General features: G+C 41.8%; 2 protein-coding genes across 2 annotated transcripts; both read left to right on the top strand.

The window, feature by feature from the left end:
- Positions 1 to 14: 14 nt before the first annotated feature.
- Positions 15 to 16729, top strand: nup133 (nucleoporin 133). The gene is made up of 25 exons (XM_024802846.2): positions 15 to 153; positions 334 to 449; positions 639 to 742; positions 1143 to 1376; positions 1714 to 1884; positions 2334 to 2489; positions 2611 to 2681; positions 3769 to 3916; positions 4227 to 4377; positions 4968 to 5122; positions 5332 to 5423; positions 7988 to 8151; positions 8362 to 8456; positions 8715 to 8939; positions 9018 to 9140; positions 9302 to 9401; positions 10198 to 10452; positions 10889 to 11022; positions 12500 to 12658; positions 13991 to 14126; positions 14472 to 14590; positions 14929 to 15009; positions 15112 to 15176; positions 15898 to 15986; positions 16483 to 16729. The coding sequence occupies exons 1-25, from the start codon at positions 26 to 28 to the stop codon at positions 16617 to 16619; spliced, it is 3408 nt and encodes a 1135-aa protein (XP_024658614.2). The 5' UTR covers positions 15 to 25; the 3' UTR covers positions 16620 to 16729.
- A 3761-nt stretch (positions 16730 to 20490) lies between these two features.
- acta1a (actin alpha 1, skeletal muscle a) lies at positions 20491 to 25246 on the top strand. Its single transcript, XM_004562202.6, has 7 exons — positions 20491 to 20642; positions 21779 to 21918; positions 22121 to 22445; positions 23854 to 24015; positions 24167 to 24358; positions 24471 to 24652; positions 24765 to 25246. Exons 2-7 carry the CDS (start codon positions 21790 to 21792, stop codon positions 24906 to 24908), a joined length of 1134 nt encoding a protein of 377 aa, XP_004562259.1. The 5' UTR covers positions 20491 to 20642; positions 21779 to 21789; the 3' UTR covers positions 24909 to 25246.
- Positions 25247 to 25557: the final 311 nt, after the last annotated feature.

Raw genomic sequence — 25557 nt, 5'->3', positions numbered from 1 at the left:
AACAGTTCGGGGTACCACCGCAGGCATGTTTAGCCCTCGAACCGCCCCGGGCTCCGGCCGTAGGCAGCCGGCCAGGACCCCCGGGAGGAAGAGTGTCTCCGGTGCGGTCCCTGGCCTCCTGTTCTCCCCGCGCAGGACGCCGTTGTCGGCGAGGTGAGTGTTGTCGGATCAGATTTACTCAATCGGAAGGCTCCATATATATGGCAAATAAAGACAATTTTACAGATTTATAGATGATGTTCTTTCGTGCTGAGTCGTCAGTGCAGTCTTGGGTTAACTGGGCCCATCAGACTGTAGCTACAGCTGATTGTTCTGAGTTTGTGTCATCCCCAGATCAACACCTACCCGAGTGCAGAGCCATGCAGGGGCAGAAACTGTTAACTATGATGTGCAGACCTTTGGCTCATCCCTCCCCGTCAAAGTTATGGAGGCACTGACGATGGCTGACGGTAAGAGAAACCTTGTCTTCTTTCTGAGAATGAAAGGTGTGCGTGTGTAATTTTATGAGCTTCAAACTAACATATTCATTTTCTATTTTCTTATATAGTTGCTCTCTCTTCTCTTTATGTTTCTGGTTGTGGGAGAGTTAGTAGTTTCCACTAAACATTTGTTTTTCATGTTCTTATTGGTTACTCTAGCTGATGATCAGATCTCAGTGAAGGTGTGTGAGAGCGGCTGGGCCTGGATGGTTTGTGGAGAGAGTCTGATCATCTGGAAGATCTGCCAAACTGCTGTAGCTAAGGTATGATCAGGGCAGACATTCTGCCTGAGTTTAAAATTCACTTTAAAACTACATTTAGACTAAAATTACAATCTAAAAATCATTAAAGAGTTATTTTAACATGTTCTCCAAAATAATGCAAGCGGCGTGAGGCCTTTTTTCCATCTGTAGGATCGACAAAGCAAATAATTATTCACTGATCATTTATTTCATGTGTCTTAGTTTTGTTTAAAGAGACTGGGTACAGTAACATGTGGTAAATGTTTCAGCGATAGAAAGATGGACTTTTTCTTCTCTCACAAAACCTGCTTTCTTATTCCGATATTAGATGGAGTAAACGATGAATCAAAACAGACTGAAAGTTCACAACGTGCTAAGCTGGCAGCTTTAAATTCACAAACTAAACTGTGTTTTCCTGCAGGTCTCAGTTTGTAAGGAGTTGCAACTGCCCAGCAGTGAGTACAACTACACTGCTGACCTTGTGGCTGTGACTTCCACTGCTCCCCTGGAGATGGCTGCTGTTCAGTCCATCTCTGTCTTGGCGGTGGCTGCAGAAGGAGCGGTTCGCTACTGGCCCAGCCTCTCCCAGGAGGGCAACTACACAGAGACCGATGTGGACCTGGGAGATCTGTGCAACTTTGTTGTTGCTGTCAGAGTAAGTAGGGTTCTTCAGTTGAAAATAGACGGTTTTGCTAACGAATTTGTTCCAAAAAAATCTCACCACTGACTCTGCCAAATCCAAAATACTCAAATATTTTTGAAAAGGGTCCCAAAGTACAATCACATCAAACAGTATCGCTCCAGAAATCACTGAGGAGGAATGCTGCTGTCCACGGTTTATTCACTGCATACCTTGAGATATCTTGAAACATTTAAACACACGTAATAAAGCTGGCATTGCACTTTATTTTGTGTAGATTTGTAAGGAACAGGATTAAATCAACAACATATAATTTGACCTCTTTGTTTCTCACTTCCTTCTCCTTTCTCAGGGTGGAAGCTTTGTCTTGTCCTCAGTAAAGAATCAGCTCTTGAGAGCAAGTGCAGATTCTTCTGGGAAGCTGCAGTGCCGAGCTCTGCAGCAGGGTCAGGGCATGCTCTCTGGCATCGGACGTCGTGTCTCCAGCCTGTTTGGCATCCTCTCGACACCAGCCAATGACACGGTGAGTCCTGTTAGGAGAGTCCACTGCAGAGTTTCATTTATTCTATCTGTACAACTCTGTTCTATCTTATGCATTTTTAATAATTAAGACTAGTCTGTGTACAGTGTTATTATTTTTCATCTATTGGTGATGACCTTTAAATACATCGAATAGTGTTGCTCTGAGCTTGACTCTTTCCCCATTTTTTACTGTCACTCATAGATAATCTGATTATAACCTGCTAATTACTTCCTCCATGTGTTATTTGTTTGTGTTTTATATTAATCAAGTTTTTTTAATCAATTTTAGCCACAGAGAGAAATGAGTGATTGCTTTTGATTCCGATTCACAAATTTCTTAAACACCCTTTATGTTTTAAGTCTATCAGGCTGAATAGTGAGGGCAGTTCTTCTCCAGTGTCAGTTTAGTTATCTTCAGTGTTCAGAGTTCTGACTCTATTACTGCTGCAGCTCTGCAGTGTGCTGTGGGTGGGGGAAAGCAGCTCCCTGTACACTCTCACTGATTCCAGTCTGAGTAAATGGGAGGTCGACGACAGCTCGGAGCACCAGATCCTCAACTGGGACGCGCGCAGAGTTCTGAACGAGAGCATCACAGACGCTATATGGGTCAGTATAAGCAAACATGTGACCTTATTTATTACAGATGAAGGGTTTTTTCCTGTTCTGCACTGTAGCAAAGAAAACTAAATAAATAAGATCCAAATGAAAAAGATTTCCTTTCCTCCAGGGGTCAGAGAGCAACTATGAGGAGATGAAGGAGGGAGCAAATGTGGCATACCTGGACATGAAGCTCAGCCAGTGAGTGTGTGATTAAAAGCAGCTTGTCTTTGGATTCACAAAAACCTGAATCATTTTTGTTTCCTTCTTCTTCTTCTTCTTCTTCTTCTTCTTCTTCTTCTTCTTCTTCTTCTTCACTAAAACATGCCGCATGTAGGATTGCATGTGCTAAAGCATGGTAAAGTGTTAGAGTGACCAACCGGCCTCTTCTTTTGCACTTGTTGACTTGTAAAAGTCTATATGACATTTTTTATTTCACGATTCATTAACCACACAGAGAAGCCATCGTTTGAATGTGTTAACGTTTTCTTGAAGCAAACAGTATTATTAAAGTTCTTCATGACTGGACCGAGTGTCCTCTTTTTTTGGAAACCAAAATATGGTCACTCTAGCGTTAGCATACTACGGCCAAACTGAGCTAGCCATCCTGTGTCGCTCTGCACTTCAAAGATTAATCTCAGAATTTAAAAAATTATATTCAATATATAAATATTAAATGAAAGATGGATTTTATCCATTCAGTCAATAAAAAGACTTGTTTTACACTTGACCTGATGAATGCAAAAACAAAGAATTACCAGATTTAAAAAATAAAAAATTTAACGGATTTTTGTTCCCAAGGAAAATGAGAGCCACATATGAGAATATTCGTTTAAAATTTCGATAGAAGAGTAGCAGTATAATGTCCTCGTAAGTGGACATCAGGCCCTTGCAGTATTTTGGTCTAAATAACCCAAGATGTGATGTCAACATATGTGGACGCCAGGTCCTCGGAGGTTAAGGGGCGGAGAGGAGGACGCTGCTAATAAAGTTACACAATTACACAGTGAATTCGCGTTTATTATGTTATTTACAAAATGCCACCATTTTTGTCTTGGTCGTATGATTTTATTTTGTTGTATTTATCCGCGACACCTTAGAGGCCGGTCCGTGACAATATTGTCTGACGTTAAACCGGTCTGTGGTGTAAAAAAGGTTGGGGACCACTGTCTTAGTCGACAGGTTATCTTGTGTTTATTTGTTGCCTCCATGTTCCTCTATTATTCGCTATTCCTCTTGAACTTACTGCACCCCTGGCTGCACTGAGCTACACTCTGTGTGCTTTCAGAGCCGGGTTGGTGGTTTTGGCTGCAGCCTGGCACCCGTCCGACACTCCCTGCCTGGCCTACTTCTGCCTGGTCACCCTGCAGGACAACGGAGCCACCATCTCTGACCAGTTCACCGTGGAGGTCACGAAGTACAGCTCTCCCTTCCAGGTCAGACCTGAAGCTGCTACTGCAGCAGTGGTGTTTTTGTGATTTGATCTATTAGAGGATCAGTCTGGTCATTCTCTTCTTGTGTAAAAGCCTGCTCATCAAGAAGAGCCTGATAATTACAATCCTCGATTATAATTATTAAAACATTAACCACTTTGAGCAACGCAGAAGAGTGGAACTGTCCAAACAAGTGACAGTGAAACTACAGGACATTGTAAAATAAAGTCCAGCATTTACAGTTCCTATTATAAGAGTGAAGATATTTATGCTTTTATTTTGAAAGTCTTCAGTTATTCTGTTATTTCCTCAGAACAAGGAGACGCTGCAGGCCACTCGGCTGGTGTTGCCTCGTTCCCCTGGCTCCACAGCCTTTCTGTACACTGAGGACGTAGTGTTCGCCTGCTCAACAGGAACCAACAGGGTCGCAGTTCCTGATGAGAAAATCAGCTTTAACTCACCAGGTGGGAAAGTTGGAGCGTTAGAGCAAGAACGCCTTCATTTTGTCACTATTGCTGCATGTAATAGTCAACGAAATTAATACTGTGGTCAGTGAATAGTTTGTTTTTCAATTAAGTTAAATGAAATTCCTGATTCTGTGGGATAAACGTCTTTTGTCGTTGGTCTGAAATTCAGTTACACAGAAGTATTGAATGTGTTTCAAAAAATTAATTAAAATCTGTAACATCACTGAACAAAGTTCTTTTTCATAATACAAACAAATTTCACCTGCATCTCATTGCCTCCCAAAAATCTATAACTGATCAAATTCATGTTGCTTGAATAAGTTAACTTATATATTTAACAGGTTTTTGTCCACTGTGTTGGTGTAAGAGGATTAAACTGTACGTTGCTTCGAAGACTCAGATATTCCTAAAAGATAAAATTGTTCGAGAATGTTTTGGTCAGGGATGAATTAAGAAAAACATATAATAAAGTATTTGTAAAGGAATAAATAATTCACTCGACTTGTTCAATAGGCCAATAAATGCTTTCAGTTTAGATCAAATCCAGGTGAGTGATCTGTTTATGTTGGTGGCCTCTGTCTGTGCAGGTGATGGTGTACGTGGAGCAGGCTGCTGTGCCAACCTGCCGGTCTTTTTCTCGCAAAACAGCGGTCTGGTGGCGGTGGTGGCCAGAGAGAGTGCCTCCATCCTGCCAGAGACCATGGAGGACTCGCTGTGCTCCTCGCTGGCTGCGGCCCCGGAAGTAAGTTTCAAAGAGAGCCGTCTGAGCGATGAGACTAAGAACTTTCTTTTTATGCCAGTTTGTGAGACTTCGATCTTTCTCATGACTTCTGCGTCTCATAATTATTGACACAAGAAATCCTGAGAAGGAAAATTATAACTAAACTAACGTGATTATCGTGATTGTGGGTGTTGCAGTCATGCATTTCTAATGTTGAATTTGCATCAAAGGTGTCGGCCATGGAGACGCCAACCCGAGCCGAGCCTGTAGCTCAGGAGGACAAAACCAAACTCCTGAAGGCGGCCTTCCTGCAGTTCTGTCGGTACGTCTTAAATACAGCTCACATCTCCTTTGAGAAATATTTTAAAGAATAAAAATAATAAAGTGCCTTCATAATATTAGAAAAAAACAAGCTGTGGAAGAGAGCCAGAGATTAATAATAACAAATAATTAAATGCAGAGAGGTGTATAAACAGAATCCCCCAGCAGCCTGGACCTATTGCAGCACAACTAAGGAAAGATTAGAGGTCACCTGATTCAACCCAAACTATATGCTTTATCAAAAAGGGCGTTTTTAGGCCAAATCTTAAAGGTAGAAACAGTGTCTGTCTGCCAAATCCAAACTGACAGGTGGTTCCACAGAGCAGGAGTCTAAAGGCTGAAGGCTCTGTCTCCTATTCTACTTTTAAATACTCTAGGAACAACAAGGAAGCACGCAGACCAAGAGCAAAGATTTTTATTGGTGTGATACGGTACTAAGATAACTAAGATAAGATGAGGCCTGATCATTCAAAACCTGCACATGAGGAGCAGGATTCTAAATAAATATACCCTGTCAGTACTCTTGCTGAGTGCTGAGTACAATAAGCTCTTTTCTGAATTTAGAAGCAGAAAATTAGGTATTGAGGCAACTAATTGGTGTGTGTTATCTGACTTCATGGATAAATGAAGTTGGGCATCATCTGCATAGCTTTTCTACGCTCCTGGAGTCCTCAAAGCGCTCTATACAACACGCCACATTCACCCATACACACAAGCAGCTTTGTCAGCGCTTTAACTAACATACACTCAAACATCAGAGTGAGCAGGAAAGTGCAGGAGGGAGAGGCGAAGAGGCCATGCTGCTAGCAGGTCGGCTGCGAGTTCATTTAAGCTTGCGAATGCCTAAAGCAGTGAGTGAATACTGAAAAAATAATCAGCGTGTGAATCAACAGAGAGTGTGCTTTAGATAAAACGTGACGATTCCACCGTGGCATACAGCATTATCTGTAAGTCTGTACTTACAGATAATGACACAGATAAACTCCACATAATCACCACTGTGTGCTGGAACAGGAAGAGCCAGCACCAAGTTCACTTATATATTCTGTATCAGGTAAATACAGAAGTGACTAAATCACTCTACTTTTTGAGAATATTGTTTTTGTGAATCTCTGGCCAACATCTGTGAATCTCGGACTCCCGGACCATCAGCACCGGCTCCCCTCAGGGCTGTGTTCTTTCTCCTCTGCTCTTCTCCCTGTACACCAACTGCTGCACCTCCACCCACCAGTCTGTCAAGCTAATCAAGTTTGCAGATGACACCACCGTTATTGGACTCATCTCGGACGGGGACGAGTCTGCCTACAGGAGGGAGGTTGAACGTCTGGTGTCCTGGTGCAGCCACAACAACCTGGTGCCGAATGCCCAGAAGACAGTGGAGATTATTGTGGACTTCAGGAAGCACACAGCCCCACTCCCCCCCATCATCCTGACTGACACCCCCATCACCTCTGTGGACTCATTCCGCTTCCTGGGTACCACCATCACCCAGGACCTGAAGTGGGAGCCCACCATCACCTCCGTCATCAAGAAAGCCCAGCAGAGGATGTACTTCCTGAGGCAGCTGAAGAAATTCAACCTGCCAACACGGACGATGATGCAATTCTACACCGCAATCATCGAGTCCATCCTCACCTCCTCCATCACCGTGTGGTACGCTGGAGCCACTATCAGGGACAAACAGAGACTGCAGCGTGTTGTGCGCTCTGCTGAGAAGGTGATTGGCTGCAGACTCCCATCTCTGCAGGACCTGTACACCTCCAGGACACTGGGGCGTGCAGCTCGGATCTCAGCTGACCCTTCTCACCCTGGACACAGTCTGTTTGACCTGCTCCCCTCAGGCAGGAGGCTCCGGTCCATTCGCACCAGAACCTCTCGCCATAACAACAGTTTCTTCCCCTCTGCTGTTGGTCACATGAACAATAAACGCTGTGTTCACTGCATCATTCCATGTTTGGCACCGATCACCACCTGCACTCATGTATATATCTATCTACTTAGCACTTTTAATTCTTATTCTTATTTTTATATTTTTATGACAGTATGTTTGCACTGAAGCACCGCAGCAATTTCCTAATGTTGTAAACCTGCTCAACATTTGGCAATAAAACCCTTTCTGATTCTGATTCTGATTCTGAACATGTTTGTTCATTTTTGTTGTTTATCAAGTAAAAACATCAAAGCTGCGTTTCTCTGCATCATGTTGTGTTGAGTGACTTGGCTGTTGTAAGCTTCTGATGAATGTTGAAGTCTTATATTGAAGCTCAGGGTCTTTAATATGGGCAAAAGGAGTTATCATTCACACTTTCTAGCCATAATGACCGGTCATCTGTAAGTGAGTAAGAGAAAAACAACACATTTGCTTTTCTTTATAGTTTGTTTCTGTGTGTGTATAACCTGGTCTGTCTGTTGCTATTTGCTGGCTGTTTGGGGGCAGGAGCTGTGTTTCCAGACTCTGTGATGGGATTGTCTGTGCTTCCTCATTTCTCTCTGAGCCCTTAAAGCGCTGAGAGGACAAGTCTATATTCCTGTAACGTCCCAAACTCTTCTTCTCTCCTCTGTCAGTAATGACCTGGTCGGGGCTCAGACCGTCATAGATGAGCTGTTCCCAGCTGACGGCGATGGGGAGGAGGGAGCTGAGCTGGACACCATGGTGACTCAAATCAACCTTGATTTGGTGGACGATTACCCGGCCTCTGACCCTCGCTGGGCCGAGTCTGTCCCCGATGGTGAGCTGAGACGAGAGGAAACAAAACACAAAAAGTTATTAACCAACCAATGAAAAGCTGTATTGTATGAAACTAGTGCTTGTAAGGTTTCGTCCTCTCTGCAGTCACTGTACAGTTCTCACGTAGCTGATCGGACTTTGCATTTAATGTGTGTGTTGGAAAAAGACTTGAACTGTTTTGTTTTTTTCCTTCTCTCTCTGGGATTTGAAGAGAGCGCTGGTTTTCCTCTCACTTCCCTCATCATCCTTCACCAACTGGAGGATAAGATGAAGGCCCATGGCTGCTTCATGGAGTTTTTGCTGCAGGTAAAGAAACCTGCACTTTTGCATGTGTGCACACACTCAGAGTTCACTTTATAAGGCACACTTTAAGCTTGTTGGTGGAAAATTATTAAATTAAACTAGATTAAGATCAACTTGTACATTAGATTGCAAAGGTACTTTTACTAACATACAAACAGGGCTGAAAATAAAAATGTGATACAAATCAAAACTCAAAGGCTGAATTTAGAAATGCATCAGTCCAGTTGCCTCTCAAAAGCCGCCATCATCCTCTGTTGCCAGGTTGGACTGCTGGACCGACTCACTCAGGTGGCTGTACGTTCATCTCCCATGGCAACACGCCTGCTGCTGTGTGAACATGCGGAGAAGTTGCAAGCAGCCATGGTGCTGAAAAATCACCACACCAAACACTCTGAACTAGTGAACCGGGCCATCAGCACGGCGCTGCAGAGGAACAACACCGCCGTGCCGCAAAGCCTCACCGCTGCTGACGTCTTCTTCAGAGAGGTTTGAGTCTCTGGCAGCGAGAAGGTATCACAGTTTGTTTGTGTAACAGATGGTCATTGGACTGTTGTGCTCTCACAGGTCTCTCAGATCTCCTTGGTGTTCGACTGTCTGCTGGAGGAGGAGGAGCGGAGTCTGAAGGAGAGTCCAGTGGACTCGGTGCAGTGGGCCGAAGTGGTCCTCACAGTCAACAACATCATCAAGGTAAATGTGTGCTGTTTTCTTTTTTATTTACTGCGGTCACGTTAAAACTTAGGCTTCATTTTTAAGTGTGTGTGTGTGTGTGTGTGTGTGTGTGTGTGTGTGTGTGTGTGTGTGTGTGTGTGTGTGTGTGTGTGTGTGTGTGTGTGTGTGTGTGTGTGTAGGACATGCTTCAAGCTGCTGGTCAGTACAGAGACATGAAGGCCTCCATGTACAGAGCATCTGAAAATGCTGCTGCAGAGCCTGAGTACATCCCATGGACAGGTGACAACATGAAGCTTCTTAGATTCACTTGGTGTCAAATGTATTTTGATGGACACTCCAGTCACGTGCAAAAGCAGACTGAGCACAGAACCGTGGCTCTCACAGGCCTGAATGTGCGCTTAAGGTCATTTATAATTTTAAACTTGTTTGATCTGCTGCTCAAACAACCACCAGCATAAATTTTGTATTTTATTATTTATTTGTTTTTGTATTTTTGTAAGTTTTACAGCTTTTCTTACTAAACAGTTAAATGACAGAAAAGCACAGAGGGAGTTTCAGTGGTCCGACCCACTTAAGATCAAAGTGGATGTAATATGACACCATGCTTTAGTCTAATGTCATCGAAATACTGCAAAACCTGCCATACAAACTCATGGCAGTAAATTTGGGCGCTAATACCACAAAGTTTACAGAGTGGGTATGGACAGGAAAGCTCAGTTCTGAAAGTTTTCTGTTGGGAAATAAAACTTTGCTGTTTAAATTTACCAGCTACAAACTAAGAAAAAAATAAGAGCCGAATATGATAAATGTCCTTATGTATTCACAGTGAAATGTAATTATTCTACATAGGACCCTATTAGTGTATGTTGTTGTTCAGTGTTTGTAACTAAATCACTTTAGCACTTCATCCAAATATGCATTTATGCTTATGTAAACATCGTGACTTAAAATCCCCTCTTAAACTGAAGAAGTTTGTAAGAAACTGAATGTTTGAATGGCTCCGTGTCTGCACTGTGTGTTGGAGCAGAACTGATTATTAACCCTGTTTTCTTTCCACCTGACCTTGCTTATGCAGCATCAGGTGGCGTTGGCGGCATTCGAACAGTCCTCTCGCGCCAGCACGAGATCATACTGCGCACAGTGTACCCACATGCTGACTCAGAGCTGCGCAATGCCCTTTGTGAGCAGCTGGTGGCGCTGTTGGATATCTACTTGGGCAGTTTTGTGGCCCAGCTAAACTCCCTGCAGCAGCAGAGGACCCAACAGGAGCGCTACAACAGCTTGGAGATGGAGTACAGCCAGCGGCGCTCCGAGCTGCTCGCACCGCTCTGTAAGTGGAGGATTAAAATGTGATGGCTGTGAATGATCGAGTCTTATAGATTCACAGAGTAAGATTTAAATCTTTAACATTAAAGGGGATTGTTGTGACATTTAGAAATTTTGATTTTTTTGTTAGATGAGTAAAAATGCTGTAATAAAGTATTCCTTTGGTAATTCCTCTTTTGTATGAAGAAATAAATTTTCTTTATTACAGAAAAAAAGCTTTGAGTGCTCAAACTGAGTAGAAAGCTGATATATTATTAGCTGTCCAATTACAGGTTGTTGCAGTAAACAAACTATCCATCACGCAAAGCTCACACACAGGCATGTTGTAATCAGACACGTGGACACTGCAAACTGAAGTGTAACGTCCATGTCTCAATGTTTATGTTTCTTCTGTAGCTTTTTCCTTTCTGTTTATTTATTTTTATTTTTTTGCGTTGCAGTGGAGCTCGGTCAGTACCAGTGGGTGGCAGCGTTGGCTGAGAAGTACTGTGACTTTGACATCCTGGTTCAGATGTGTGAGCAGACAGACAACCAGAGCCGCCTGCAGCACTACATGGCCAAGTTTGCAGATCAGGTACACAAAAACTCAAAGATTCCTCAGCTGCTCTGCACGAGTTTCCCTACATGTTATTTACCTTTTTTATTTTTTTATTTAGGATGTAAGGACACAGTGTTTTACGTTGTACAGGATTGTAAAGGCACTTTGAGGCCATTTTACATTTTAACCCAATAAAAACTAGGCTCCTCTGACATCTGGGCATCCAAAAAGCTAACCCTGACTCCCAAGGTCCAACTGTCCGACTCCAACATGAAGTCAGTACTGCTGTACAGGGCTGAAACCTGGAGCACACACAAAACCTCAAACAGAAAAACCCAGACATTCCTAAACAGCTGTCTGAGAAGGATTCTCCACATTCGCTGGCCAGACACCATCAGTAACATCAACCTATGGGAAAGAACCTGTCAACTCCCAGTAGACGAAGAAAAGATGGTGCTGGGTAGGGTACACTCTACGCAAACCACCAACCTACATCACCAGGCAGGTTCAGGTGGAACCCTCAAGGCAAGCGAAGGAGGCGCCGCCCAACAAGCACCCGGCGACGACACCTCGAGGCAGAAGTGACAAAGACGGGCTACACCTGGAGCCAACTAGAAAGAATGGCTCAGGACGGTATTTAGCCCGGCCCCTACCCTGGAAGGGGTGACGGGCAGCAGTAGTAGTTGACTGTATCTTTTATTTAGGCTTAAAAATATGCAGCCATCTGCTAGTTTGTTTGTTTTTAAGTTGATTTCATTGACTATGAATGTAGCCTAGTTGTTGGCACCAGACCTGTCACACAATCCTCTCCAGAGAATGCTCCAAAAAAGAGAAAAACCCCTAACAAAGGATGTATAACCAGTACTATGTTTAATTTTATGTTTATTTTTTCTATATTGGAGAACTAATGGCTCCTTTAGTGTGTTGTGACGTACTGACAAGGGCTACAGTCCTAGTGTAGCAAAGGACCAGATACACACAGGCTTGTCAGGCTTAGGAAATGCTTTTATTTTGCTTATTCTTTTCAGTTCAGCGCAGGTGACTCCAGCAGCTCCTTCTCCAGCTTCACACACACTCCTCTCCCGTCTGTCTACATATAAAAGGGGAGAGAGTCATGTCTCTCGAGGTGTCTCCTCTGCCACCTCGGCGCCCTGAGAGCTCACTGTACCGCCCCTCCACTGCAGCGGGCCAGAGACCACGCCCCTGCCACACATATGATGATTGACTAAATTGGCATGTTATCAAATTCTGTCTGGTTATCATGAACTGCAAATTTAAGAAATGTTATTAACATCATCCCAAAAGAATAATAACAATCTCTCGGGCTTTCTTTTAACCTGGATAACTTTGGGTACATTTACAGATACATCACCTTTCATCAGCACTTAAAGAAAGGTGACGCACATACCTGGAAGGAGCAGGTGTCTGCACAAATACCGGATTCTATCGAGAACTCAGACCAGAGTATATCAGTAAACACTTTAACGTTCTCTTTGTACCTTTACTTTTGCAGAACTTTTCCGACTTCCTGTTTCGTTGGTACATGGAGAAAGGCAAGAGAGGGAAGCTGCTGTCCCAGCCGGCCGCTCAGCACCAGCAACTCGCCAGCTTCCTGCAGGCTCATCAGCATCTCAGCTGGCTGCATCACATCCACATCCACGACTACCAAAGTGTATGTTTAAAAATAAAAACGCACACACACATTTACAATTCTGCTTCACAAAACCAGCACAATACAATTTTCTATGAATTTTTAATATCCCAACTAAATCCTAATCTGAACCCAAACGTTTTTTGGAGGGGGGGGGGTAACCATTTCAAACCTATCAGGACCAGTCAAAATCTGGCCAACATTGTAGCAACATGATTTTCTCAGTCTAACTCTGTCACACATTAATAAACACATCCGCCTTGCTCTATTCAAGCTCATGTAACCACACGGCTTCCTAGTGTCCTTACCTCCTTTCCTCTTTCCTTCCTGTTTTTTTTTTTTTTTTTTTTTTGTACTTTTAACCTTTTCATATTTTTTCTTCTGCTGTTCGTTCATCGCTTGTGCACTTCAGTCTTTTCACTACCTCTGGAAATAGCATTTTTCAAAAATACTGCAGTTTTGCAACGAATAAAAATATAGGGTCATTGTTTCCTTCCTTCCTTCCTTCCTTTCCTAACCGTCCTGCTGTCTTTCCTGTTAAACACACAGTGTGTGGCTGTTACAGTGTGATCTACGATGGAAACACAAATTCAGTTTCCTTCCGTTTTCATTTGAAACCGTTGCTCATAGAAGACAAAGCACAGAAGAAAGCATCCTGTAACATATCTGTTACACACTCACACTTTCTAAAGTTTCCTTCCTGTTTGCAGTTAACAAACACAAAGTGAAACCACGGGCACACATATATCTAAACTGAAGAAGACTTCCTCTTTTGGCCTCACTTGTCAGTAGAAATCCACTTTGACAAAGACGCGTTCGAGGCTGTAAACTTCACTGTGTTATCCTGGTTGATACTGTTTTGGTTCCTCTTTTCCATTTGAACTGTGATAATGAATGTGCCTGGTAAGGTATTTAGCAGACAGGGATCTGTTATTCTCATTTCAACTCAGTTTTATTATTGAATTCTTTTAGAACAGCTTTTCATGGTTCACAGTTCTGAACAATTCTTATGTATCTCATGCTGGGCCTTCATGCAGCTTCTCCGTTCATCCTCTGACTGAGATGAGCAGTTTTAGCTCCTCCCTTTTTTTAGTCAACAAAGTATTGATCACGTCACCCGATTGTTTAAGTAAATATAATTCTAAAGGTGCTGGTGACGTGAAATTCTCACCACATGTCAGTAACAACCCACGCAAAGAAATCAATGCATAGATGTCCATAAATTATGTATAATAATGAAAAGTGACATTACTCTGTTTATTTGAATCAAGCTGTATCAAAGTCTTAGTTACACAGATCGATATATTTTTGGTGCGACGATGTCGTGGCTAACGTGGTATTTCACGTCTGCAGGCCCACAGAACTCTCTACAGCCAAGCCAACATGGAAACACGTTACTTTGTGAAAAAGAAGACACTGCTGGCTCTCAGTAAGCTGACTGCACTAGCGTCTGACCTGCCGGAGGACCAGCTCTCCAAACAAATTGATGGTAAAAAAGCGCACACATTGCTGTATGCATGCAGACCTCCCTGCACCTCATAAACTTCGTTATCCGTGGAATTTTACTGAATCGAACCAGCATTTTAGATCATTTTATTGACACAGATTCTTAGATTGTCAGTGAATAAAAGTTACTTAGCTGCTACAACAGTGGTTGCCTTGATCTCATAGTAATTCAGAGAAAAGTTCAGAGTGTAAACTCATTCATCTTTTTCTTACTAATGAAAGGGCATGATAAAATCGCCATATAAAGGTACATGTATTTGTGGAATGGCAGGTGCTTTGTAATATGTCTTGTAAGTAGACCTGACACTGTCATTCATCTGCCAATCAGACATTGTGGAGCAGGAGCGCTTCCTGCTGCATCAGGAGACTCTGCCTCGACAGCTGCTGGAGGAGAAGCAGCAGAACCCCGACACCATGCCTCTGCTCAGTGCTCACAACCTCATACAGGTGAAAACACGTGCTGCTTGTTTGTGGATAATTTTCCCGAGTGAACGAAAACTGCTTGTTAACTTAGGTACAATATTTAAACAAGATCATTTCAGTTGCTTAAATGTTTTTATGATAACTGTATTGGTGTCTGCGGTTCCAAATAAAGAACCTGTTATTGGATGGATTAATGAAAGTAGATAAAAGTAGTATAGAAGGACCTCACCTTAAGACAAAGTGATAATCATAGGTATGCAGAAAAGATCAGATCACATTTAGAGAGGGTCAGAAGAAAATGATTCAAACACTGAGACTGAACAGCTTCGGTGCATTTCCTTTTTAACTCTCGTCCTCTCCAGCTGTACATCTGTGATGACAACAGGCGAGCCAACGAGTACGATTTCAAAAAGGCTCTGGATCTGCTGGAGTACATCGATGAGGTAGCCGCTAGCGTTTGTTTACAGCACTGGTGCGTTTGAGGCTCAGTTAGTCGGTCTCTCAACTTTAGCAACTTTAGCGGTTTTCTTGCTTTTCTGTTGTAGGACGATGCTGTGGACATCGACGCACTCAAATGTGAGATTTTCGGCAAAGCGCTTAGGAGAGACGAGTAAGATCCGTCATGGTTTTTTGTATACATTCAACTGGGACTTTGCTTAAATTAAAACTTTTTCGCCTGGTATTTCTCTAATAACATGCAAATAGTTTTCTAGTAGTGAGTAACCTATGATTAGCTGAATATACGTTGTTTTGTTTTTTAGAGCCTTTCAGCCAGTTTCAGGTCACTGTTTAGCTTTAAAGCCACAAATCGAGTGTTTGGATTCATTCTCAGTTTTCTAGTTTTCAGCAATAAGACCGTGTGCACATAAAGAGCCAGACATTTCCCCCTGAAGCTGGTAGGGGCCAAAAACAGAGCAAAAAAGTAATTAATATTGGACTCTGCCAGATGATCAGAAACACGACTCTAAATGATAAAAAGCTATTCTGTTATTTCACAACTGATAATATTGTTTACAGCTTGATTCCTCCACCGCCTGCTGTTAAAAACACGATGTTCATGTGAAATACCATTAGTAGTTAGTAGAATAATCAAAAAATACAATCTTTGGAATTATATACCAGCTGTAAAGGATATAAGTGTTTTATTGATATGCCAGGAAAGATGGAGTGTCAGTGATTACAGTTAGTTTGGATCAGTAAAGGAATCTGGAAAAAAAACAGAAGTCAGTACTTCTGTGTGTGTTGGATTTGTAATGGTTGATTTAAATGCTGTGGGTATCTTTATTGTTTTTTTTGTTTGTTTGTTTGTTTGTTTGTTTTTCCACCTCCAGCTGGTCTTCTGCAGATGGGAACGACGACCCTCTGGAAGCAACAAAAGACAGCATCTTTGTCAAGATCCTCCTCAAACTCATTCAGGAAGGTGAGAAACATTGATGAAGACTTGGTGGATTAAAGAAATATGGGGAGGGGGTTCAAGCGTATTGATGGGAAAAATGGGTTTAAATGACACACAAGTTATCCCTATTATGTCATGAGAGCCCCTTGTTCAACTTAAATAGCTGCGTAGGCTAATACCACATAGAACTAGTTTATCAAAAACTGTGCACAATACAACTGAACACTTCTGTACATGTGATTGTCAAAGTTAGCAAACATTTGGTTCTGGCTGGAGGGAGTCGGGCTCAGCCAGTAATCCCAGCCGGCTTAGTTTTTACTCTTCTACACGTTCTGTTGACGGCTCTTCTAAACAGTGGACCACTCAAGCCCTCCCTTTTTTTTGAGTATATTATGAACAGTCATGAGCCGAAAGAATTCAGTTTTCTTTATCTGTATGGTCATCAAATCATATGTATCCTTATATGAAAAATACACTTGTAATTACTAAACAGATGAACTCTTTCTTCTGTATTTTCCAGGCGTCTCTCTGCAGACCTATCTGCCCGACATCAGAGACCTCCTGGAGCTGGATGAGCTCAGCAGTTTGAAATCAAAGCCATATTTTGAATTTGTCCTTCGAGCTAATTATGAACATTACCTTCAAGCCCAGATGTAACAACCACCAAACCCACCAGTGAAACATTGTGCGATTCAGCTTTTCTTTGCATTCTACTCACTTTTCTTTAAATTGTGCTCTTTTCTAAATAAATGTGTTGATTTTGTGTACTTTTCTGTATGGTTTCACTCTCCTACTATTCCTCAAAGACGCACAGCTGTGACACATTTCACTGGCTTCTGTACATATTTGGAAAAAGAAGTGCTGCTGTAAAGAAAATAGTTGTTTGTTAACAGGAGAGACAAGAAATCCATATCGTGAAGCAAGACATGATTTCAGTTCTTTGCATCAAAGTTGTTTTGCTTTTAGAGAGAATGTATGACGGCTTTATTAACATTCACCACGTTTAGAACACATTTGTCTTATGACAATGAATCAAATTTGCTCTAATGTGTGTGTTTTGATTCTTAGTGGATACATACAAAAGACACGTTTGCATGCTGTAAGTTTGCACCTCCTTTTTCTAAGGAAGCCGTCATTTATAAGGACACTCGTGCAGAGTACAGAGAGATCCTCCTGAATGCAGCCATGTTTAGTGTGACATACCAAGTAAGATCAGGGTAGGACAACCTACCACAAACAACTTAAATAACCTTCCAAGTAAGAAAACAATATGACAACAGTTCCACAAAAGTAAAGCTTTCACTTCCTGCCTCTTTTTGTTTTTGTTTGTTTTTTTACTTAAAAAGTGACACAGACCTGAGCCTCTGAGATACTGGCTCGAGAAGCTGCCCTGTACTCATCAGGGCTTCCTCCTGTTGGGCGACAAAGAGCAGATGTTTGTTATAAATAGATCTGAGCTCCTCTAGCTGGTTGACTGCCACGCTGACAGAGATCCTCCGCAGTGATCCACTTTCACGGCTACACAGGCTACAGGCAGCTTTCAGGATCCAGCGCTGCTAAATATAGTCACAGTAGATTAGATTGGCACTAGAGCTGTACATAACTGTCAATTTAGTTTGTATGACTCTAATCTTTCCAATGTTATAGGTAATTTACTTTTTATATTTTCAAATGGAGAATGATAATCCCAGAATAATTTACAAATGACTTCATTTTATTATGGATTTCAAATGGTTGATAAAAGAAAAATGTATTTATTATTGTAAGAGAAGAAAACAGGCACTATATGTTTAAGGCTTAAAAAAGGAAGATGGTAAATTCAATTCAGTTTTATTTATACAGCGCCAAATCACAACAGTCACCTCCAGGTGCTTCATACTGTAAGGTACACCCTACATACAATCATATGACTCCCGATGAGCAAGTATTTTGGCGACAGTGGGAAGGAAGAAACCTCCAGAAAGAGAAATGGGAAAAAATAGTATAAGAAAACTGAAAGAACAATGTAGTTACATTGTATTCTACTTTCAACTGCTGTAGATACTGGTTCCATTGGACATTTGCATATTTGAATATAAAAGGTTCAAACTGTATGTAGTATGAAACAGGGTGAACTATTCCCTCGCCACCAGCTGCTGTCTTGCACACATGCTGATGCGTCATTAACAATAATCTGTTCACCTTAATGATGCCTTTTCTACATTGTTCCCCTACATACATGTAAAAACTGAAGGATGTGCCCTAAATATGTTTTGGACTTTGCTTTTAAGGGTCAATGTTTGTCCCATCACTGGACACTATCAGCCTTAATATTTTTAAATAATCAGTGTTATGTCATATAACATTCAATCTGACTGCTGTTTTCTGGGAATGTACGTCTATGGAATAATTTCTCCTGAGTTTTCAGCTCCCAGCATTAAGTGTTTGTACTTCAGCTCCTTTCATTTTTTCAGATGACTTCCTTCTATGCATGTTATTTACCTGCTGTTTCTGATTTGATGTACCAACTTAAACATTTCAGTTGCAACTGTTCGCTTCAGCTGCTTTCAAGCCATTTGGTGCATCTTTGTGTCCTCATTTTTAATGTCAGCCATTACTGTAATAGCAGTAGTATTTGAAAATAAAGACATTTACAATATGCTTCATCAAAATTACTTTATTTTTTATGATTACTATATATTCTTATTTATCCCCTACAGTATGGGGTCAGCACTCATATTCTCATTTAATAGCTAATGTGATTCCCTTAATTTCAGTAAACGACTAAAGTAACACTTCGAATGATTTTAAAGGACTTTTCCACAAATCCAAGCAGTTTTTTGGAGATTATGTATCTGAATTTCAGGAGCGGGACCACGCCTCCAAACACGCTCCTTCCAGTTATCATCTATACAGGTTCCCCCCAGTTCTGCAACTGTTCATTCTCGTTTACGTGCCCCACCCTCCCTCCCTCCTTGTTCTCAATTCTTTAACTTCTTCACTTCTATTTAGTACATGGGGATCTGCCCGGCCCGGGAGCCGTCGCCAGTCCCCTTCGAGGCCTTCCCCGAACCGCAGCTCAATTCATGTCCAAGCATCACCTTTACCTACTAAAATGCTGTCAATCCTAAAATGAGGACGTGGGCCCAGCTAGTGAAATGAATTTTTTGGTCTTTAGGTGTTCTACTTTCCGGTCTTATTAACTTGTTCAGTTTATCATCGGGCTCTTTTTAAGAAGTAGAAAGCAGGCAGTTGCTATCAGCTCTGTGGTTGTATTAACCATATTATATTTATTAAAGGCAAAACCATTGCTCCATATTTTGATAGCATCTCCTATAGAGGAGTGAAGGTTTCTCATAAAGTGTCAAGAGGCTGGTTTTGACCTTTTGCCTGCTGCTGAGGCAAGTCAGAAAATAACTTTCTCAAAGAATAGAACAATATTAACCGTATTAAAGAGAGGCATGTCTGTCTGAATATTGTCTGTAAGAGTGAAGGCATTTTAACACCAAATGTTTGAGTGACGTCGTCTTCACATTTGGACTCATGATTACAGTCTTGTGTCAAGTCATCGTCGATTTAAAAACTGGCCTCACTCCCATGAATCTTGACACCTCAGCGGAGCTCACTTAACAGTTGGATAAACACAGCCGGGACTATTGGCTCAGTTTTTGTCCCTCTGAGGATTTTTGTCTCAGTTTGCAGCTGTCCAGAGAGTTGGAGGTCCCGGCCTTTCTTGTTTTAAAAAGCAGAGCATGAATGTCTGCTGCTTGTACATAGAAGTTCAAACTGAAAAACACACCTCGGAACAAACTCGGACAAATCTCAGGCAAAAGCTGAAAATAAATCTCTAATCGTAATGACAATGATAAAGTTTTTTTTTCTAATATGAATTGCCCTGAGTTGTCCTGTTAAACTTTCATTTGGGAGCATCTCCAGAGGTAGAATGGGTCACCTGCTAATCCCCAGCTTCTGCAATCTGTGAAGTGTCCTCAGATGACATACTGAACCCCATATTGCCCCTGATGCGCTCATCAGTGTGTGCATGATAGCTAAAAAGTGCTTTAAGTGCTTAGAGTGGCGTGTGAATGGGTATCAGAGCATTATGTAAGTGTAAAAGTGCTGTGAGTGCTCAGTAAAAGTAGAAAGTATTACACTTCTCATTTAATGTGCTGTTTGTTTTCTGTTTTTTTTAACTGTCACTTTCGTTATGCCTTCACTTAAAACACAAAAAAGTCATTCCTCGGTTAAAATACTAATAAGACATGAAACACTAAAAAATGAAAAGGCTTTGAAGTACTGAATGGTTTGTGTGCGTGTACTGTGCGTGTAAGTAGCAGCAGTTATTCTACAGGTGACGGTCGGTGCGTCGCTCTGGTCTAGCTCCATACACGGGCTCGTGCGCTCCGCGGCAGCCTCGCGGGGACTTCCTCTCCATATATGGCCCAGCTGGCCCGCGAGGCTCTACATGCATGCATGCGACGACCCTCGCGCGCGACCAAATATGGACGAAGGGCCAGTTGAATTCCTATCGAATACTCGGACATTCCAAACTACTGTCTGCTGAGGAGGAAAAAAGCTCTCCGGGTGGTATGGAGCAGAAGGCGTATATAAGGACCGTGGTGGTCGTAGCCTGTCACCCCAACACCAGCTGGAGCAAGCAGCCAACAAGGTTCCCTCAGTGACAGCCTGAGACACGCAGAGGTAAGCGGCTTGGAGGAGAGAGGTTCCCTGGTGGAGAGAGGGTTAATAATTGTAGCAGCAGTTAGGTGGAGTTACTGTTAATGGAGACTGCCTTCTTGCTAGGTTAAGTGAATGAGACAGATGGAGAATAATCTGGATTTAATGGTTAAGTGAAGGGAGCTGGCAGTGAACCACAGTCTGCTTAAGCTCAGCTTTTGTTGCGACAGGTAGTTAATGGAAAGACTGGGTTGTGTTCAAATGCTGTTAGAGATTTGTAACCCTTGTAACTTTCGCTTGGAATACAATGTGTATTTTAACATTTTATGATGAAAAGTGATAATAACAAATGCTGTAATGAAACTGACATGTCTATTCGTTTACTAATATTTATCATAATTAGTTACAAGTACGTTAGTTGACACTTATCAGCACATCAGTGCTTTTTGCTTTAGTTTCAGTGTTTACTAGTGAATAGAAAACACTGAATCCAGCAACAATACATATACTTTTTAAAGCAGCTTTTGAAGGATGATTCCTTTACAAGGGCACTATAATGCATATCAAGAAAAGACAAAACCACATTTTGAAGTTTATGGGGAACATTTGAAGGCATCATTAAACTAATGGGGATTTAATAGCGTTTCTGTTTGCAGCTTAGTGACTTTGTGTCCTGGCAGGTTGTGTAAATTGTTATGACACAATCTAAACACTGGAGGCCTGAGAGAGGAGACGAGGAGAAGTTATAGTTATTAGCATGTGATTATTTATGAAACAGAACAGGGGAGTCAGTGGTAGTAAAGCACAGTGTCATACACTTTTTTGGTCATCTAGTTTATTGTAGTGTAATAATTTATGTTTATTATATAACGAAAGAAAGAAACCAAAACGTTATTACAATTAAAAAACTGCTTGGAAATAACATCAACCTAAAACTTTCAGATTAAAAACAGCAAGCTGTTGAGTTTTTAGTCCAAATTAAAAAAGGCAACAAAACATACTCAACAAAGTGACACTAGTATTAGCGTTAAAATAATTTGTCTATTAAGAGAAAATTAAATGAATATCTAACATGCAACTGGTGCTCTGTTCAGTGTGTTAAGTGCTGCTGAGTAATCCTGCTGTACAGAAATTCATCACATTTGACTTTCCTCCTCCAGAATCCGCAGACATGTGTGACGACGATGAGACCACCGCCCTTGTGTGCGACAATGGCTCCGGCCTGGTGAAGGCTGGCTTTGCTGGAGATGATGCTCCCAGGGCTGTGTTCCCCTCTATTGTTGGTCGCCCCCGTCACCAGGTATGCAAGGGCAATAAATTTCACAAAAAAAGGAAACTCATTCTTGCTTTTCTTTTTCTTACGTGCCTTGCAGTGTATCTTAGACCTAGTTCTTTACAGAGTAATTGCTGTTTGAAACTCTTGGACTCATATTACAACAAATTAAATACAGACATCAATAAATATACATTTCAGACCTAACTTGCTTTCCTCCCCTCCTCAGGGTGTGATGGTCGGTATGGGTCAGAAGGACTCCTATGTGGGTGATGAGGCCCAGAGCAAGAGGGGCATCCTGACTCTGAAATATCCCATTGAGCACGGCATCATCACCAACTGGGACGACATGGAGAAGATCTGGCACCACACCTTCTACAACGAGCTGCGCGTAGCTCCTGAGGAACACCCCACCCTGCTGACTGAGGCCCCCCTGAACCCCAAAGCCAACAGGGAGAAGATGACCCAGATCATGTTTGAGACCTTCAATGTCCCTGCCATGTATGTGGCCATCCAGGCTGTGCTGTCCCTTTATGCTTCTGGCCGTACCACTGGTGAGTCTGAGCTTCACAGAAATACAAGTTTCCTTGTCTTCAAGACAGTATTTCTTTCTCATTTAAAAAAAAACTTAAGGTCTATAATGTTTTGGAACAAAGCCACAGTTTTTTGTAGTTTTGCATCGCTACATCGCCACAGTGCATTGTAAATAAAACAATCAATATGTCATTGCAGTGCACACTTTTAGCTTTAATTTTCCAAAGTTTGACATGAACACTGTTTATGCACAGTGCCCCATTTTCAGAGGTTCAACATTAATGACACAAACTAACATTAATTTAAGTATAAAGACACTTTTTATTACCTAATATTGCAACAACTATCTACCTGAAGTCCAGAACCTACGGACATCACCAAATGTTGTGCTTCCTCCCTTGAGTTCCTCTGCTAGACCTTTACTGCAGATGCTTTCAGTTGCTCCCTGTTTGGGTTTCTCTGCATTCAGTTTTGTATTTTATAACAGAAAAGCCTGCTCTGTTGAAATCAGGTGACTGAGTTGGCCATTGAAGAATATCTAATTTCTTTAGCTTAAGTAACTGTTGGCTTGCTTTTGCAGCGTGCTTTGAGTCATTATCCATTTGCTCTGTGTCTGTCTGACCAGCATTTAGCTGAATATGAGCAGCGATTATAGCCTTGTAAACTCCATCATTTATTCTGCTTCTTCTATCAGCAGTCATATCATCAATAAACACTAGTGGCCCGGTTCCACTGGCAGCCATACATATCCATGCCACAACGCTGCCTCCACCATGCTTGGGATCATCATTAGTTTCCCTCCTATCATGCTGTCTCTATGACAGGTATATTTCAGTGGTATAATGGCTTTACTCACTTATATGAGGATCATATTTAAAATTACATTAAAATTACACTGAAAAGCTATAAAATACAAATTCAACACTTTGAAATAGCTTCCGATGTTATGAATTCTTCATTTGTGCCAAGGGAGCAGGCCTCAACTTGCCATGAAGCTGCTTGTCAGTCAAATTTCCTATTAAATCTGCATCTCTGAAAATTGGAGACTGTGTATAAAATGGCAGTAATACTTCAACAGTTCACAGAAAATCTTTGTAAAACCCCTTGAACTAAAGCTGAATGTCTGCACTTCAGTCCCAAATGAATTGCAGAATGTTTGTCCCAAACATTGTGGAATGCACTGTATTGTTGAAACAAATAAATGATTACTACGCTGCTTTTTTTCATTTTGTTTAGTTTCGGGTTGATTTTTGGGACAAAAAAGATACATAAAAAAACTGTCTTTTAAGCCTTCCAGTGAAAAAAACAAATGTGGACATTAGAAAGAAGCAGTGACTGTTAGCACTCTGCGCCTTTTCATGTGACTCATCACATGCGTCAGGTAGAAACCTGTCAGCTTCTCCATAACTCTTCTGTTTCTGCTCTCAGGTATCGTGCTGGACTCTGGTGACGGTGTGACCCACAATGTACCCATCTATGAGGGTTACGCTCTGCCTCATGCCATCATGCGTCTGGATCTGGCTGGTCGGGATCTCACAGACTACCTTATGAAGATCCTGACTGAGCGCGGCTACTCCTTTGTCACAACTGGTAAAATAGCACAAAATAAAACCAAAATGGTTAAAACTCAGGACATTACGTCCTTTCGCTCACTTGGATAAAATTATTTTATTCATCTTTCATTTATTTATTATTCTACTCTGCAGCAGCTTGAATTATGACCTTTGCCCTCTGTTTGTAGCTGAACGTGAGATTGTGCGTGACATCAAGGAGAAACTTTGTTACGTTGCTCTGGACTTTGAGAATGAGATGGCAACCGCAGCCTCCTCCTCCTCTTTGGAGAAAAGCTATGAACTGCCTGACGGTCAGGTCATCACCATTGGCAATGAGCGTTTCCGCTGCCCCGAGACCCTCTTCCAGCCCTCCTTTATCGGTGCGTAGCATCAACACTATTCATCTGAGACAGTGTAACAACTTTCCTTTGAAAGATCACATTGTGATTTCATTGTGTTTAACCTGAACCTCTCTGCTGTACATCTACACAGGTATGGAGTCCGCTGGTATCCATGAGACAGCTTACAACAGTATTATGAAGTGCGACATTGACATTCGTAAGGACCTCTATGCCAACAACGTGCTGTCTGGCGGGACCACCATGTACCCTGGTATCGCTGACCGCATGCAGAAGGAGATCACAGCTCTGGCTCCCAGCACCATGAAGATTAAGGTACAAAAGCAACACTGACTGGCACAAGATCACTCACCTTACATAATATGACAATGATATCTGAGGTGCTAGCAGGCAATAAAATTTGTCTCATTTTCTTCTACTTGTGCAGATCATTGCTCCTCCTGAGCGTAAATACTCAGTCTGGATCGGCGGCTCCATCCTGGCCTCTCTATCCACCTTCCAGCAGATGTGGATCAGCAAGCAGGAATACGATGAGGCCGGCCCCAGCATCGTCCACCGCAAGTGCTTCTAAACATGATGCGTCCAAAGCATCAGGTTCAGGATCCAGAGCAGTAAGATGCTGCTGTCCTAGAACTGTGAAACTTCATCCTCTCATAGAGAGACCTTTGACTTCCACCAGCGAGGATCATGTCACATCTAACCTGTACATAAGTTATTTATTTTTTCTTTTATGTATGTCCTGTTTCAAATGTAAATGAAGATTGGTGTGCATATATGAGAGTTGGCTTCAAGGTATGACACACACCAGCTCGGACCAACTACATTTAAAAAAAATCAAAGAAACAAGAACAAAAAGACCAAAAAAGAAACAACCCATCAAAGCAAATAAAAGCCAAAGATTTTTTCCAAGTGTGACTGTGTTGTCTGCTCATTCTGATTCAGAACATTTGTGGATGTTTGTTCATTTTATTTTACTGGTCTTTTGGATTTTTCCATTATATTCTGAACATTATGACTCTCACACAAGAGACTGCACATAAACTTTGTTTGAATAAAATCTGTAAACAATAATTTATTACCACATGTATCAACCCTAACCTAGTCTACAATTTACATACAAGTATGCGGCAGCATACCAAAAAAAATTAAATAAATTTAAGTCATCCAGCTCCAAACACAGCAGTGAAACATCACTGATAGTAGTCTTTATGAGGTGTTTA

Source organism: Maylandia zebra, linkage group LG6 (genome assembly GCF_041146795.1).
Source record: "Maylandia zebra isolate NMK-2024a linkage group LG6, Mzebra_GT3a, whole genome shotgun sequence".
Lineage (NCBI taxonomy): Eukaryota > Metazoa > Chordata > Actinopteri > Cichliformes > Cichlidae > Maylandia > Maylandia zebra.
Note: the sequence above shows the minus strand (reverse complement) of the source record. Positions and strands in the feature narration are given on the sequence as shown.